We start from the raw sequence: 14857 nt of genomic DNA on the forward strand, positions 1-14857 counted from the left end.
TAGTCCACTTAGAAGTAAAGGATTTAACATCGGGCATTCAGGCTTTTGTCTGGTCTAAACATGTGTTGAGTGATGCTCACGCCATCAGACCCATTTTAAAAACAGCATGGGACACAGTTTCCACATATATTATGTCCCCTGACTCAGCAACGATCAACTGAAGCATCTTCCAGGCTGCGTAATTTTAGTCCACTCTCCATTGGGGAGTTAAGATGCGCATTGCAATTTAACTAATTGTGTTTATTGTCTTTCTTTCGATGTACAAATTCATAGTTTAGAGGTACAAAAGAACCACTGTTGTAGTTAGTGGGAAAAGATCCACTACGGTTAGAACATGAATGAGGTGGGGTTCCTGTGTCTTCTCCTGACCATCCTCTCTGGTGGTGTAGTTTCCACCGGGGCTGACGGAGGTTTGGCGTCTGCTGTCTGCCCAGAACCCCGTAAGGCCTTTAACGGCTCCTGCTACGACTTTGTTGGAGTGAGGCGGTCGTTCTGGGCTGCCCAGGCGTGGTGTGAGCAAGGCGGAGGACACCTGGCATTCGTCCGCAGCCAGGAGACCGAGGCGTTCCTCCGGTCCCAGCTGGACCCCGAGAGAGACTGGTGGCTGGGCCTGGCCCCGCCTGCACCTGCACACGGCAACGCCAGGGAACGGACAGGTAGCGGAAATAAATGCGTACAAATGAAGGAGACGCGAATTATGTTTGATTAACCTTTTGTATCATGTTTGGTAATTGATGTACAGTCTTTAAGTTAACATTATCAAAAGAATGAAGCATTATTAAACTGTATTAATTATTAAGCACTATTATAATGTCCTACTAAACCCTATTCTGACTTGATGTAATGTGATACAATATATATATATATATACATTTTTCAACAGATTATCTATTCATATTTTGATAATGGTCACCTTTTTAGAACTGAAACAATTATGTCTGGATTATAATTAAAGGAATTGGTAAAATCCATCAAATCATTGCAAAAATACATCTCAACATATGCTATGCTTATTATAACCTACTCTATTACTTTTGAATTATTTTAGTCAAAGCCAAGGTCAAGATGTCTGGATTTAAACTTTAAACAAGCTGTGTGCACAGGTTCCAGGCTCCGTCTTGCCTTGTTGGTTTAGTTTAAATAAATAACTTTGTTTTTGGTTTAGTCACTTCCATCATTCCTATTACTGACTGCGATCACAGGCCTTGTATCGAAGCAAGAACCAATCAAATCATTTACGTCAGGTAAATTGTGTCTATACATACAGAATATATTTCTGTTGTGTCTGATTAGAGTCCGCGAGGCACCACTGTGAATTCTGATTGAGTTTGTTTGCCTCAGTATAATCTGAAAGCAGAGACCTGTCAGCTTCTTTACAGAATGAATGACTTTCACCCGGGGAGCGAGTGAAAGATTCCCCCCCGTTTAACCCTGCAGGTAGCCTGTATTGGCTGGATGGCTCGGATTTCTTTTATTCCGACTGGGGGAATGGGGTGCCGCCTGGGGTGTGCTCTGCGCAACTCCAGGGAAACTCTTTATTCCGCTGGAAGGCCACCGAAGACTGCCACCAGGAGCTGAACTTTGTCTGCCAGTATGGTCGGTATCTTGGCCTTTTTTTAATGACCCATTGCCTCTGAAGATTTACCACACCAATGGTTAGCCACCTTAGTTTCCCTGTGGTGTAACCCTGAGATGATCACTGGAGGTTTTTTGTATTATGCGCCTCTGCTAACTCCACACACATTGTTTTTCCCATATGTCAATGCCCCAGTGAGTGTATGCCCTTTGGACCACACTGAATGATTGCCAGTTCACTAGTGCCCTGTGGCTATGAATCATTAGGCAGTCTTTCCAACGTGACTTTATGAATGTGTTTTGATCCCTTTATTTCAGAGTCTGTTCGGGCCATAGCGTGTGAAGGCCATGACGTAGAGCTGGCATGCCCGTTGGGTCACGTGATCAACATCGACGGTGGTTTTTATGGTCGAGAGAACCCTCACTACTGTCGACGACCTCTCTCTCTCTCGACGACATCATTTACATTGCCCACGCCTGAGCAGTGTGCCTCTGTGGATGTATTAAATATATTAGCAGGTACGCAGTCCCGTCTTAACAACAAGTCATTAAGTTACCAGTAACCATATGTAGTTGATTGAATAGGTGAGCATCATGACTTTCTTTTTTGTTCAAAACAATTAGCTTCATTAAGCCTTTCTTCAGCTTTAAAGAGCAGATTGCCTAAGGAGGTGATGGGTCATAAATATGACACCGGTTTCCCCATGAAAATATAGACCTGATTCCAGAGCCTCTCGACGAAGCTCAATGCGCTTCAATACGCCATGTCACACCCAAGAGAACACACACGCTCGAACAAAACACGCACACACACACACACACACACACACACACACACACACACACACACACACACACACACACACAGGTAAATATTGACTTCCTCTGTTGAATAGAGTACTGACTATAATGCACTAATGTCTGGCACCAACCAAAACTGATGACATTTAAAACTGTGACTTGACTTTAAGGACTTATTTGCAGATGTCAATCAGCTTTGTATCATGACTTTGAGGTTAGTATATGCAAATTAAAAATGTTTAACTTCTCTTCATGCTGCCTGCCCCCAGTTCCCCCTGCTACTGCAAATGAGCGCAGGGATTTAGGTGCAGGCAGCGTCAAGGAAATTTTTATCGTCTGCATATATTAATGGTAATGGTACAAAGCTGGTTGAAATCGGCGGAGTAGCCTAGTCTTTTAAAAATAATTATACCTGATTATATAAAAATAAATAAAGATTGACTGATTATAATTCTTGTAATTATGACAACGACGTGGTTTTAATTAAGAGAAATCATAGACAAAAAAAACATAGACATGATTTTTCTCTCTTTCTATTTAATTACCCCTCATCACCGACAATAAATATATCTACTGGTAGGCCTATATCCACTCCAAACTTTCCCACTTGGCTATGTTACAGTCCGGTTAACAGAGGAGTTTAATGTGGTAAAATGTCCAAAACCCCCAAAAAACAACATTAAACGTAATAATATTAACAGCTGATATGACGGTCAATTTGCATCTAAAATGTAACCTGTCTCTTCCTCTCCGTGTGTCTCTTAGAACAGTGCGACAGACTCGAGGTGTGTCGGGCCAACGTGGTTCAGTCTCTACTGGGCGAACCCTGTCCTATCCATGGAAGTTATCTGTCTGTCCAATACCACTGTGACGACGGTCAGCACCTATTTGCATACCGCTCACTCTACGCATTTAACAACATGTAACCATGATAAACCCTTTCATTTTTCCCTCATAGACAGAGATTGGTTGCGTTAATTATTTTGTAAATGTTGTAAACTACTTTAATGCTACTTTCTCAACATAAAAGCTTAATCGTTTTTTTTAGTAATATATAGATTTTGCTGGCCTGCCTGCAGAACGCTGGGCTGATTCTTTCATGCGGTTATCGTTCCTCACAGCACTGAAACTATCAGTAAACAAGCGTGGCATGGTCTCAGAAAATGTCAACATAACAGTGTTTTGGAAGCGGCGACTATTCCCAGATCACAGCACCTGTCTGCTGGCGACTGGGGACGGGCATTTCACACGTTTACAGACAATACAAAGGTGAGCTATCAGTCAAGGTAAGGTCAGGAGAGGTAAGGAAAGAAAAGGTTACAGTTAAGGTAAGACAATGTTTAGGAAGGGTCAAACTAGAGGAGATAAGATAACCAGATAATAATAATAGATCAAATATACAATGAGAAAATATGTGCATGTTGCAGCAGAAAGTGCAGGACAGGTATGATATCTAAAAGAGACAAAACATACGAAACCATCTCAATATGCAAAAATGACACCACATAAAAAAATATTGTACCGAGGTCTATCTACGTCTGAATTAAATCATGTTCATTTGTATCACCGGTCTGCATCGGCCTTATTGTCTTCAGGCAATGCAGGCTCCTGCTTCATGTGCACGATCAACATTAAAACTATAGAACATGAGGTAGAGAAGAACCAAAGCACAAACAAGCGGACCACTGTGGACAACCACAAGACCGCTGTTTGTTTACCCATCAGGGAAGAGGACCAAGTGAGAAAAGAGATGCAGTTAGCACACACACACACACACACACACACACACACACACACACACACACACACACACACACACACACACACACACACACACACACACACACACACAGCGGGTAGACATCCTCCCACTCACACACACACACACACACACACACACACACACAGCGGGTAGACATCCTCCCACTCACACACACACACACACTCTATGCCATTCTGTTGTATGTTTGTCTCTTAGATCTTTACTTAGTTCTTTTTTTATAGTTCAGTTTAAGTAGTAGGGATGAAGCCCTAGAAAGACTTTGATCTCCGCCTCCTTCTCTGTGCCTCTCACAATATGCAGTATAGAGTCTATTCCATCTATACATATTTATTCCGCATATGATGCTCCTTTTCACACAGGTGTTTTTTCCCATTACTAATTTATATTGACTTGTGTGCACCGTGAAAAACCCAAGCATTTCCTTGCCATCAGTGACATGACATTGAACCTCTCACCTTAGTGCGCACTCACACTAGGCCATCTGTACCGTGCCCAAGTACGTTTGTCCCCTAAAGTCTAGATCAGAGGTCTTCAACAGGGGGTACTGCATACACTGCATCCGTCAGTTGACGGATCTCATTGACTTTGCATGGGGCGATCCCGAAATGCATTGTGTGTCCGTCCGTTCAGTCGGCTCCGTCTCTTGCGTTCAGAAGTTGAGAAAATTTTAACTTTTCAGGCTGCAACGGATCCGTCAGCCAATCAGACCGTGGCTCCGTCTGCAAATACCACTCCCCCATCCGTCAGGCACGCCTTCCGTCGTCCTTTGACGGACGGATGCAGTGGGCAAGCTGCATGACAAACATCACTAATTTTCGTTTCCACATTTATGTTTTAAAAATGTCCATTTGAATAGCTTTTATGCATGATTACATGCAATTGACAGACATTGTTGATCTTGGCAGGTATCAGTTTATTATGTTATGTTAATGAATGGCAGTGGCATGGCCAACCTACCCACTGTACCTTGCACACGTTTAAAATAAAAACATGAATATATGAATGAATATATGAATGAATATATATTTAAATATCTTAGTATTGAATGCAAAATAACAAGGTACATTTATACATGGCACTATAGGACCAGTTTAATATAAAACACAATTTTATAAAATATATAAGAAGGGGGTCCCCACTCCATCTCGCCATCAGTTTTGGGGTCCTTGGCCTGGAAAACGTTGAATACCCCTGGTCTAGATCGTTTGTCTAGTGTGAGCACGCCATCCGTACTCAAGTACAGTTCAATTCCGTGGCCTCATTGCACTTGGGAGAGGTGTGCTCAGGCCACGGTACAGGTGCTAATGAGCCGACACGTGCAAACGCATGCGTATGTACAAGAGGCAACCGTACTCAAGCCCAGTTGAGATTGCCTAGTGTGAGCACAGGCCAGCGGCACAGCGGGGGGTGGGGGCAATCGTACTTGAGTACGGCAGAGGGCAACTTTGCCTAGTATGAGTGAGCCCCTAGAAGGTTAGAGCCAGCAGTGATGGATGGATGGAGTGACCCTTACTAACCCGTTTTGTGGGGGGATCTTTCCCTACAGGTCGGAGAGCAATATTGTGCACCGATATGTCCGGCCGGGGGTATATACGGTGAGGGTGGAATGTTCCGGCGGCAACGGTGGCGGTGAGATGGATGACGTCAGCGCTCAGACGGAGGTTGTGATTGGAGGACACAGGACGGAGCTCCGCGACCTCACCTGTCACTCGGGTGACTTGCTATCGGCTGAAGGCGGCTGCACGGCCCTGCTGGGGAGACCCCTGGAGGTCCGGATGAACGGGGCATCAGGCAAGAAAACTGAAGAGCCAATACGGGTTGTGTCCTTATCCATTCGCCCATTCATCCTATTATCTATTATTCTCTCTGTGAATTTTCCTTTGTTAATTAAACGTTTGTCAAATTTGAAAACCCGGACCGTAACCCTAATCCCCAACTCTAACCTAACATTTACGCTAACACGAACCCTAACCCCTAACCTTAACCCTAATCCTAAAGTAGGCAAGGCAAGGTAACTTTATTCATGTAGCACTTTTCATACACAGGGCATGCTCAAAGTGCTTCACATAGAAACATCGTCATGTGTACGGATTAATGGTACATTTTTTAAGTACAGATTAGAGAGCAGCTGGGGTTATGAGCAGCTAACACATGGATAAAGAAGCTGCTTTTGTCTGGGTTCACTACAGCTACTGCACACCACGTTGTCTGTGTAACCTAATTGCAGAACTTATTCATCATTCTTTCATGTGTGTTTGTGTAGGGACCCCTGGTATCACCTACACCCTCCTCCGCTCTGGGGGGGGGGTGCTGGCCAGCTCCGAGACTGCCGGCGGGGACGTCCGCCCCAGCCTCATGGTGAGCCCAGCCGCCCTGGATCTTCTGGGGCTGGGCTGCCATCCCCTCAGCCTGCACGCCTCTGGCAACAACCCCGGCCTCCCTCAGACACAGGACCTGCAGGTAACGCACTACTATACCATTGTTATGCTATCGCCCTGTGGGTTATGGCTTGGTCAAAGGTTGTGGTGAAGTAGCTGTTTTTATTTAGGATTTTCTTCAACCAGATGTTTATATTCAAAGCTTCTTACAGTGAATTCAGGATCTTGCCGTTAATGAGCTGGTTTGGCCTGGGGCTAGAGGTCTCTTTGTTGGATTTCTGCAGCCTTTAATGATCATATTAGAAGATAAACTGTATAATTAAGGAAGAGCTCATTAAGGAACAGGTAGGGCTTTGACAGTCAACAAAGTCATTGTTATCAATAAGCAGACTGATATATCCACGCCCTCCCTCCTCCACCCACACCAGATGGATATAATTCAAGGTATTATTCAAATGTTCAGCTGTGCTTCTGCCATTGTATGATATAATCACCAGTAATTTATTGCATTTATATAGCTCCATTCAAAACAACCTTTGCAACACATGCGCGTGTTTGTGTGTGTGTGTGTGTGTGTGTGTGTGTGTGTGTGTGTGTGTGTGTGTGTGTGAGTGTGTGCATGCGGAAGAATCTGCCATTAACTTGCATCTCAAGCGAAAGGCAGCTGGCAACACAGCCAGACCTGAGAATCATCAGCCAACATTTCCACGTTTGGGTTGACTGTTTGTTGTGATGTGTTGCGTCGCATATGTAAGCTTTTTCTATCGTACTTTGAAGCTATTTCCATGGCAACAGGTTTGGAATCTCAGAGAGCTTATTTTCAGAGGATTCATTTTAAGGAGCAACACGTTTTAAGCCCAAGATCACCACTGTGACATATTTTTTGAATCCAATATTTTTGTGTTGTGCTATAAGGCGAAATTCATGCTCTATTTGCTTTGGGCTTAAGAAAGTAACTTTTATTATTATTTTTTGTGATCTTTGGTTCAGATGTGCGTGTTGGAAAGCATAGCAGGTCTATCTGCATCGGTGGTATCAGAAGATGGCAGCTGTCTTCAGTCGTCAGATGTTTCCATCAGGGTTTCACTACAAAAAGGAAGTCCTGTGAGGCTTGTTTTTCTCCTCTCTGGACTAAACAGATCATTCTCCCAAAGCAGGGAAATGCTCCGAAACACAGCCTTGTATACCATCAGAAACCCTTTCCAAGGTACGCAAACAAATTATCCAAAAGTAGTAGTTAAACTACATAATGGATCAACCACTTTTCATTATAATGATTCAATAGAAATATATATATGTACGCTCACAGTCAACTCAAACTTAACTAAATTAAAACTACATTTATCAACATCGTTGGTAAAAGACTTTTCCCTCCTGCGCCACGCGTCGGTAAATTAGGGAATGATCTTGCGCCCCAAGGGGCGGTTCGGCGAAAGGAAGAGGCGTGCTCTGGCGCCAACGTTCCCTGGTGCTATTTTGCAGTTTCAGAAACCACTTGCGCCACAAACCAGGAAATACCTGGTTTAAAGTCAGTGGCGCGTTGTTCAGATGCTATTTTAAGGGTGCATGCATAATGTTGCTTGTGCACCTCGCGCATACACTTTGCTTCTCTCATCTACCTAGCCACACATTCTTGGTAAATTATTCGGGAAAGAACAGCTGATACAGCGGTAATAAGTTGTACTTTTAAATCAATGCATCTGCAAACACCGTACAGCAAACACACATTTTTTGACACAGACATCGTGTACATGCCCATTACTTTTAGGATTGATGAGTATTTGATCGTGAGAAAACATTGTTTTACCGCGAGTATGTGTGCACATGTGTGCGTCCATCTGTTTAAACACACGCAAACTAAACACGTAACGCATAATACAGTCCATGGCAATGTATATTAACGGGGGGACACATGCATATTAGGAACATAAGTCGATAACGATAATGCATAGAATACTGATAAGAAACAATGTTTATAATGTATTGCGTATATCATTAAATAGAACCGCAGTTACCGCATATCATATGTGTGTTAAGTTTTCTTTGCCGAAATTTATTTGAGGACTCAATATTTCTGAAGTTGTGGAAGAAAACCTTAGTCCATGTGCGAATTAGGCCATATTATTTGGCCATAAACTGAGCCATTTGAAGTTTGAAATTCATGTGCATCTGTCTCATCGGAGACTGCAGACAGGCTGTCAAAATATCAACTCGTCAGATTCAAATGCGCTCATGGCTCTTAAAGGGGATGGGAGCTGGCACTCTCATTGGTTTATTGCACGTTACGCCCAAACCACACCTACGGGTAATTAGGCTACTTCAGACCAACCCTTTTTAGATTTGCGCCGGGCGCAAGAATCATTTTTGCGCCGGTAAAATAGCGACATCGCCATAGAACCGCCCACAAAGCTACTTGCGCTTGGTGCTTCTCACTTGCGTTTCAGACCATTAAAATAAGGCACTCTGGGTTCAAGCCCCAAACTTTTCTTCTTTGAGTTAAACACCCTGGCTATGACTATCCTTTCCCCCTAGGACTAATTCAAACATGTTTTTTTCACCACTCTTGAATTGCTAGTATCATTTTTTCATTGCAGGCCCTTTCCTTATCAGACTGAGAGCTTCTAACAGACTGTCCTCTGTGGAAATGCTTGTGGTTTGTTGTGGCTGTGATGCCATTGGTTCACCGTCCCTAATGGCCAGTCAGATGAAGACCCTGTTGAAAACCAGCATTTCAAGCTTCTGGAAGGTTATTGCCTTTTTTCTCTGTTTATTCATACGTTTTAAGTAGTGTTTTATTATATTATATTAATATTCATACATGTATGAATATTGTATGCTATATGATAATATATATGATGATATTATGGACAATCTTAATTGCATTAATATCTAATATGATTCAATTATAATTTTTAATAATGCATTTTTTTTATTTTTGGAAGGTAAATGCCTTTCTCACACAAATAACAAATAATGTGTCTTATCATGGTTATCGTGCATTTTAAATGAAACATAGGCTATACATTGCTATATATTTTCAATATAACGGTTACCAAAGTGTACTCTTTAAAATTGGAAGTATGTCATACATAGGGCCTTAATGACTTAATGGAAAGAGTATACAGTATTAATATTGAAGGTTCACTTCCAGAAAGAGGCCCATGTTAGAGTGGTCCGATCGGTGGGTTTAAGGATCACAGCCACGCCCGACAGCACACTGACCAACCGCCACAACAGTGTCATACTGAGTGGAACGGACAGCTACCCTGAAGCCAGCATCGACATCCTCAAATACGAGTGGAAATGCGGTGAGAATCCGATTATAAACACTTAAACACAGTCACAGACTCTCAGACTCTCTCAGACTTCTCAGGTCACAGCATAAACCCTCCAACCCTAAGCCCTTAATTAGAAATAGTATTAGTGGAAGGCAAAATCTCAGAGAAACAGTATATCTTTCTCCTCATGTTATGTAAAAAGCAATTTCATTTGTCATATTTTAGTTTATTCATATTTTAAAATGTGATCTCTTCATAATGCCTCTTATTAGTGTCCTGTCCCTCTGCTGCCTCCAAATTACCCATCTGCGATGAATAAATGACGTTAACATCTTGTGTCATTTTGCCCTCTGCCTGTTGTCCAAATGTAGCTGGTTGTGTTGAGTGGTGTTCTAGTGCCAGGATGATCTAAGACCTTGGACCTCTTTCCACAGATCACTGTAGATGCCAAGATGTGCGGCCGACCATGAGCCACGAGGTGACTAAGGACTGCCTCCCCAACCCGTTTGAATATTACGAATACAACCTTTTTGTGTACGACAACAAAGGCAACACAAAGGACTTTGGATCGACGTGTATCACTGTTTCACCACCTAAATTTCCCTCGGCGACAATAGGGTACGTTCCATATACTCTAAACGCAGGTTCAAGTTTAAACATAAGAAGTTTTCTATTAGGTAGGTACACGATTCTCTACTAAAGAGAACGTCTGTGGATCTGCATGATGTGAGGTTGATGTGTCGTTTGAATGACTATAATAGGAGAACTTCCTCAACTATTCTATTGCGAATCAACAGATCGGCCATCTGTTGCTTGTTGTAGGCCATCTGCTACTTACAGCGGCTATTCAACCATTCAATATTTATGTAAGCCATAAGTAGCATGATATGGATGTTTTTTTACCGTTGTACAACTCAACGAAAACCTGAACTTGATCATGCATCACTATAAGTTGATCTAACATGATGTCAGAGCCACAAAACATGTTTTTTTTGTTTTTTGTTTTTTGTTTGGTTCGATGCTCCTTACCTTCTCTCTCAGGTGTTATAGTAGTTGTGACCCAGTCAGAGCAGACACTGATGTAAGGGTCACGCTGCAGTGTGGGGAAGATTGCCCCACTGTGGTCTGGAACATCGAGGATCCCAACAGCGCAGACAGCTTGGCAAGTTGATAAAAAATATCCTTAAAAGATGTATGTCGTATCGTAAAAAGCATTGTATCGCCCATAAAAGCACCTGGTTGAAACTAGTTACTCTTTTCAAAGGTTGGGTCAATGAGTTGCTACCAGTCATCAGGCAAGAGGCCCCTGAAAGACCCAAAGATTGGTGGGGAAGATTACATAGTGGGCAAGGAAAGACTGGCAGAGGCCTTGGCTAGTGGTCGAAATCTCACTGTGGTCGCCTACGGTGAGTATGTGTGCTACATCTATGCTGATAGCCATATATAGAGACAAATGGATGCAGATTGTGTCACTCTTCAATATAAAACAATGCTGCATAGGGATTCCTGATCCCTGATTATTATTATGAGTTTCAGTTGGATTTTTTTTAGTTAAGGCACATCTTACAAACCCACTCTCTGCAGAGTGACTTTCTGATGCGCATGTTGACACACAGCCAGGTGCAAATGGATGGATCATGATAACGATGGTTAGCCAAAAAAACTGGTGGAGGTGCACCATCAGTATCAGTAACTGTCAACAGGAGACTTTCAACAAAGCTCCCGTCAGCCTCTCCAATCCTCCCTCACATCATTTCCATTCAAGATGACCATCATTTGAACAAAGCAAATAATATGGTCTACAGTGCAGTTGGATGTTGCACAACTTAAAGGGCCTGTTGCAGCATTAGGTGTGAGGCTGCTTATCCGTTACAAGCCATTAGTCCACCCTTGACAGCAACCCCGTTCGAGCAACTCCACAGCAAAGTCAGGGATAAACAGACGACCATAAATGCCGTGCACGTTTGCCGCAGAATGTCTGCGTACTTCACAAGCCGCACATCAGCGCAACTATGGATTTGGCTTTACTCTACCCTTGAATTCGAGTGAGAGTCAAGCAAGTTGTATGATGGATAGATCCGCCTATTAGGCGGCAACTCATTTTCTCAGTAACTGCATCGGGCTTACGGATGAATACACATATTCCATTGTGAATGTATCCAACTCCATTTACGTCTTTTGAGTGAACAAACCGATTATTCTTGTTGCCAGATCGTATACACATCTTATCACAAATTATTAGTGTTTACTATTTATTGTATATCTCATAGTACAAAGTTAGCTATATCTATTGTTTTATTTTTACACCATATTTTTTTAAATGTTGTAATTCAAATGTTTATTTATTGTTCATTTATTGCAACTGTAAATGACATGCGATTTTTCTCTTACACTATAGGAGCAAACGTTGATGGATATGCAACATACACTATCCATCTTGTCGGCACTTCCACTACTAAATCTCGAAAAACCAGGGGGGCTCCAAACCTTAGGAAAAAGGATGATAAGGATAAGGATGATGATGATGATAAGGATAAGAATGATAAGGATAAGGATGATAAGGATAAGGATGATAAGGATAAGGATGATGATGATAAGGATGACGATGATGATAAGGATAAGGATAAGAAGGAAAAGGAAGATAAGGATAAGGAAGATAAGGATAAGAAGGAAAAGGAAGATAAGGATAAGGCTGATAAGGATAAGGAAGAGAAGGATAAGGAAGATAAGGATAAGAAGGAAAAGGAAGATAAGGATGAGAAGGATAAGGATGATAAGGATAAGGATGATAAGGATAAGGTTGATGATAAGGATAAGGATGATAAGGATAAGGATGATAAGGATAAGGATGATGCTGATAAGGATGACGATGATGATAAGGATAAGGAAGATAAGGATAAGAAGGAAAAGGAAGATAAGGATAAGGATGATAAGGATAAGGATGATAAGGATAAGAAGGAAAAGGAAGATAAGGATAAGGATGATAAGGATAAGGATGATGATGATGATAAGGATAAGGATGATAAGGATAAGAAGGAAAAGGAAGATAAGGATAAGAAAGATAAGGATAAGGAAGATAAGGATGAGAAGGAAAAGGAAGATAAGGATAAGGAAGATAAGGATAAGGAAGATAAGGATAAGAAGGAAAAGGAAGATAAGGATAAGGAAGATAAGGATAAGAAGGAAAAGGAAGATAAGGATGATGAGGGTGATAAGGATAAGGATGATGAGGATGAAAAGGATAAGGAAGATAATGATCAAAAGGATGATAATGATCCTAAGGATGATAAAGATGATGAGGATAAGGATGATAATGATCCAAAGGACGATAACAATGATGAGAATAAGGATGATAATGATCCAAAGGATCCTTTGAAAACTCCAAAACCTCCCTTGGACTCCACACCTACCAAACCTACCGGGCCCAACTCTGTAGACCAGACCATAGCCTGGCCGTCAACCTGTGACTATGGAAGGTTTTCATGTGAAATCTCACCTTCAAAAGGAACTGTTCTTACGGGTTTCAAGATCAGCTGCAAAAGTGAAATTGAATGCCCATTCTGCAATGCCCAAACATACCAATTTAAGACCTCAACGGGTAAGTCGTTTAAAATTACAGTGTTTGTGGATAACATAAAAAATCGTATTAATAAGAATAAGGACATCTATATTTAATTGGATGTACCATCTAACCCGTGTAATAATACCATACGAGTGCATACATTCTCAGCCTATGGTGGCTCCTGTGGGAATCTAACCCCTAACCATGACATTTAGCCAAGTTGTTTTAAGTACCAAGTTTAGCTACGCCACAAGACCACTATCATTTCTAAGATCTCTTGGTTGTGTAACCATAAGCCAGTCAAGTCCTACTCATGAATTGCCTTACATGATGTTCTAGTGGGGAGGAACTAAACAACATTTCTGAGATAATGAAGCTGAGAATTTTTAGATACTTGTGTCAGAGATGGTTCACTTTAGATATTAGGCTAGAGGTGGTTTAGTGTATTGGGTTAAAGATGATTATATTTAGGTTTTAGATTAAATATAGTTAGGTTTAGGTATTGGGTTAGAGAGGGTTAAGTTGAGGTATTGGGTTACAGATAGGAAACTTTGGGTATTAGGTTAGAGGTGGGTAAATCTAGGTATTAAGTAAGATACGTTTTTGTTTAGGTATTGGGTTAAAGAAAGTCTTTACTTGGCTGGGGGGTGCCTGTTTAGTCTCATGTTCTGCTGTCGGTTATGTTGTCTGTAGTGTATTTTACCGTTGTCCCTTCGTAGGTGTCCACCTGTACTGTGGTGACAAGAGTGAAGCCAAATCTCTGTTCCTTCCGGCTGGACTGAGAGATTCAGAAAACAAGGTGACCATCAACGCCACCAGGCAAGGAAGTAACTGTAGCATCAGCATAAAAGCAGAGGTCGGTCAAATCATCGATTTAACTGATATGTATGTGAATTTCTGATAATTTTCAATGCGTTAATATCTTCTACAGATACATGTTACATTATGGAGCAGGGCTATGACCTCACCGCCTACAAGGCTTCACATTCTATTCAGTGGGAGCTCCCATCATTCATTGCTTCAACGTTCAATCCATCTCCCTCGCCTAAGTTTTATAGCTTATATTTGTTTCCCTTTCCAGAACAAATTTTTGTCATAATATAAATCTGACTCGACTGAATCCATAGACGCAGAGCACGCATGAATTTCCATGTGGACGTTGAATACAAGTATGAAATTGAAATAAATAAAAACTGAATCCTTGCGGGACATTTGACGCATTGAATTCCCTGTAAGTGGCTCTGGATAAAATGCTAGATTAAACATCGTCAGAGCAGCCATGCGTTTTTACAGAAGCACCGATGGAGATACTGTGAACCGGTTTGCTCATTTCATTGTATTGTTGATGGGTTAGCGATACACACTGCATTGGTAATCGCAGAGAGGTGAGAGACGAAAGGCCTCAGACACAGGAACCCCCATCCCTAGAGGCAGCGGTCGGGTCCCGAGTCGCCACCCCTCCCGGCTGTGAGGCAGCAGG

The 14857-nt window shown here is 42.0% G+C and overlaps 1 protein-coding gene across 1 annotated transcript in view; it reads left to right on the forward strand.

Moving 5' to 3' along the window:
• Positions 1-334: 334 nt before the first annotated feature.
• Positions 335-14857, forward strand: part of LOC307073870 (polycystin-1-like protein 2) — a gene marked incomplete at both ends in the record, with an annotated part of 42696 nt that continues 28173 nt past the window's right edge. The window contains 13 exons of the mRNA XM_079733829.1: positions 335-656; positions 1438-1596; positions 1894-1971; positions 3142-3252; positions 3972-4114; positions 4636-4700; positions 5706-5950; positions 6423-6619; positions 9677-9845; positions 10250-10433; positions 12308-12614; positions 13098-13278; positions 14097-14233. Of these exons, the coding sequence (XP_079589955.1) occupies positions 335-656; positions 1438-1596; positions 1894-1971; positions 3142-3252; positions 3972-4114; positions 4636-4700; positions 5706-5950; positions 6423-6619; positions 9677-9845; positions 10250-10433; positions 12308-12614; positions 13098-13278; positions 14097-14233 (2298 nt within the window). The remainder of the gene's footprint in view (positions 657-1437; positions 1597-1893; positions 1972-3141; positions 3253-3971; positions 4115-4635; positions 4701-5705; positions 5951-6422; positions 6620-9676; positions 9846-10249; positions 10434-12307; positions 12615-13097; positions 13279-14096; positions 14234-14857) is intronic.

Source organism: Pollachius pollachius (genome assembly GCF_949987615.1).
Source record: "Pollachius pollachius genome assembly, chromosome: 3".
Classification (NCBI taxonomy): domain Eukaryota; kingdom Metazoa; phylum Chordata; class Actinopteri; order Gadiformes; family Gadidae; genus Pollachius; species Pollachius pollachius.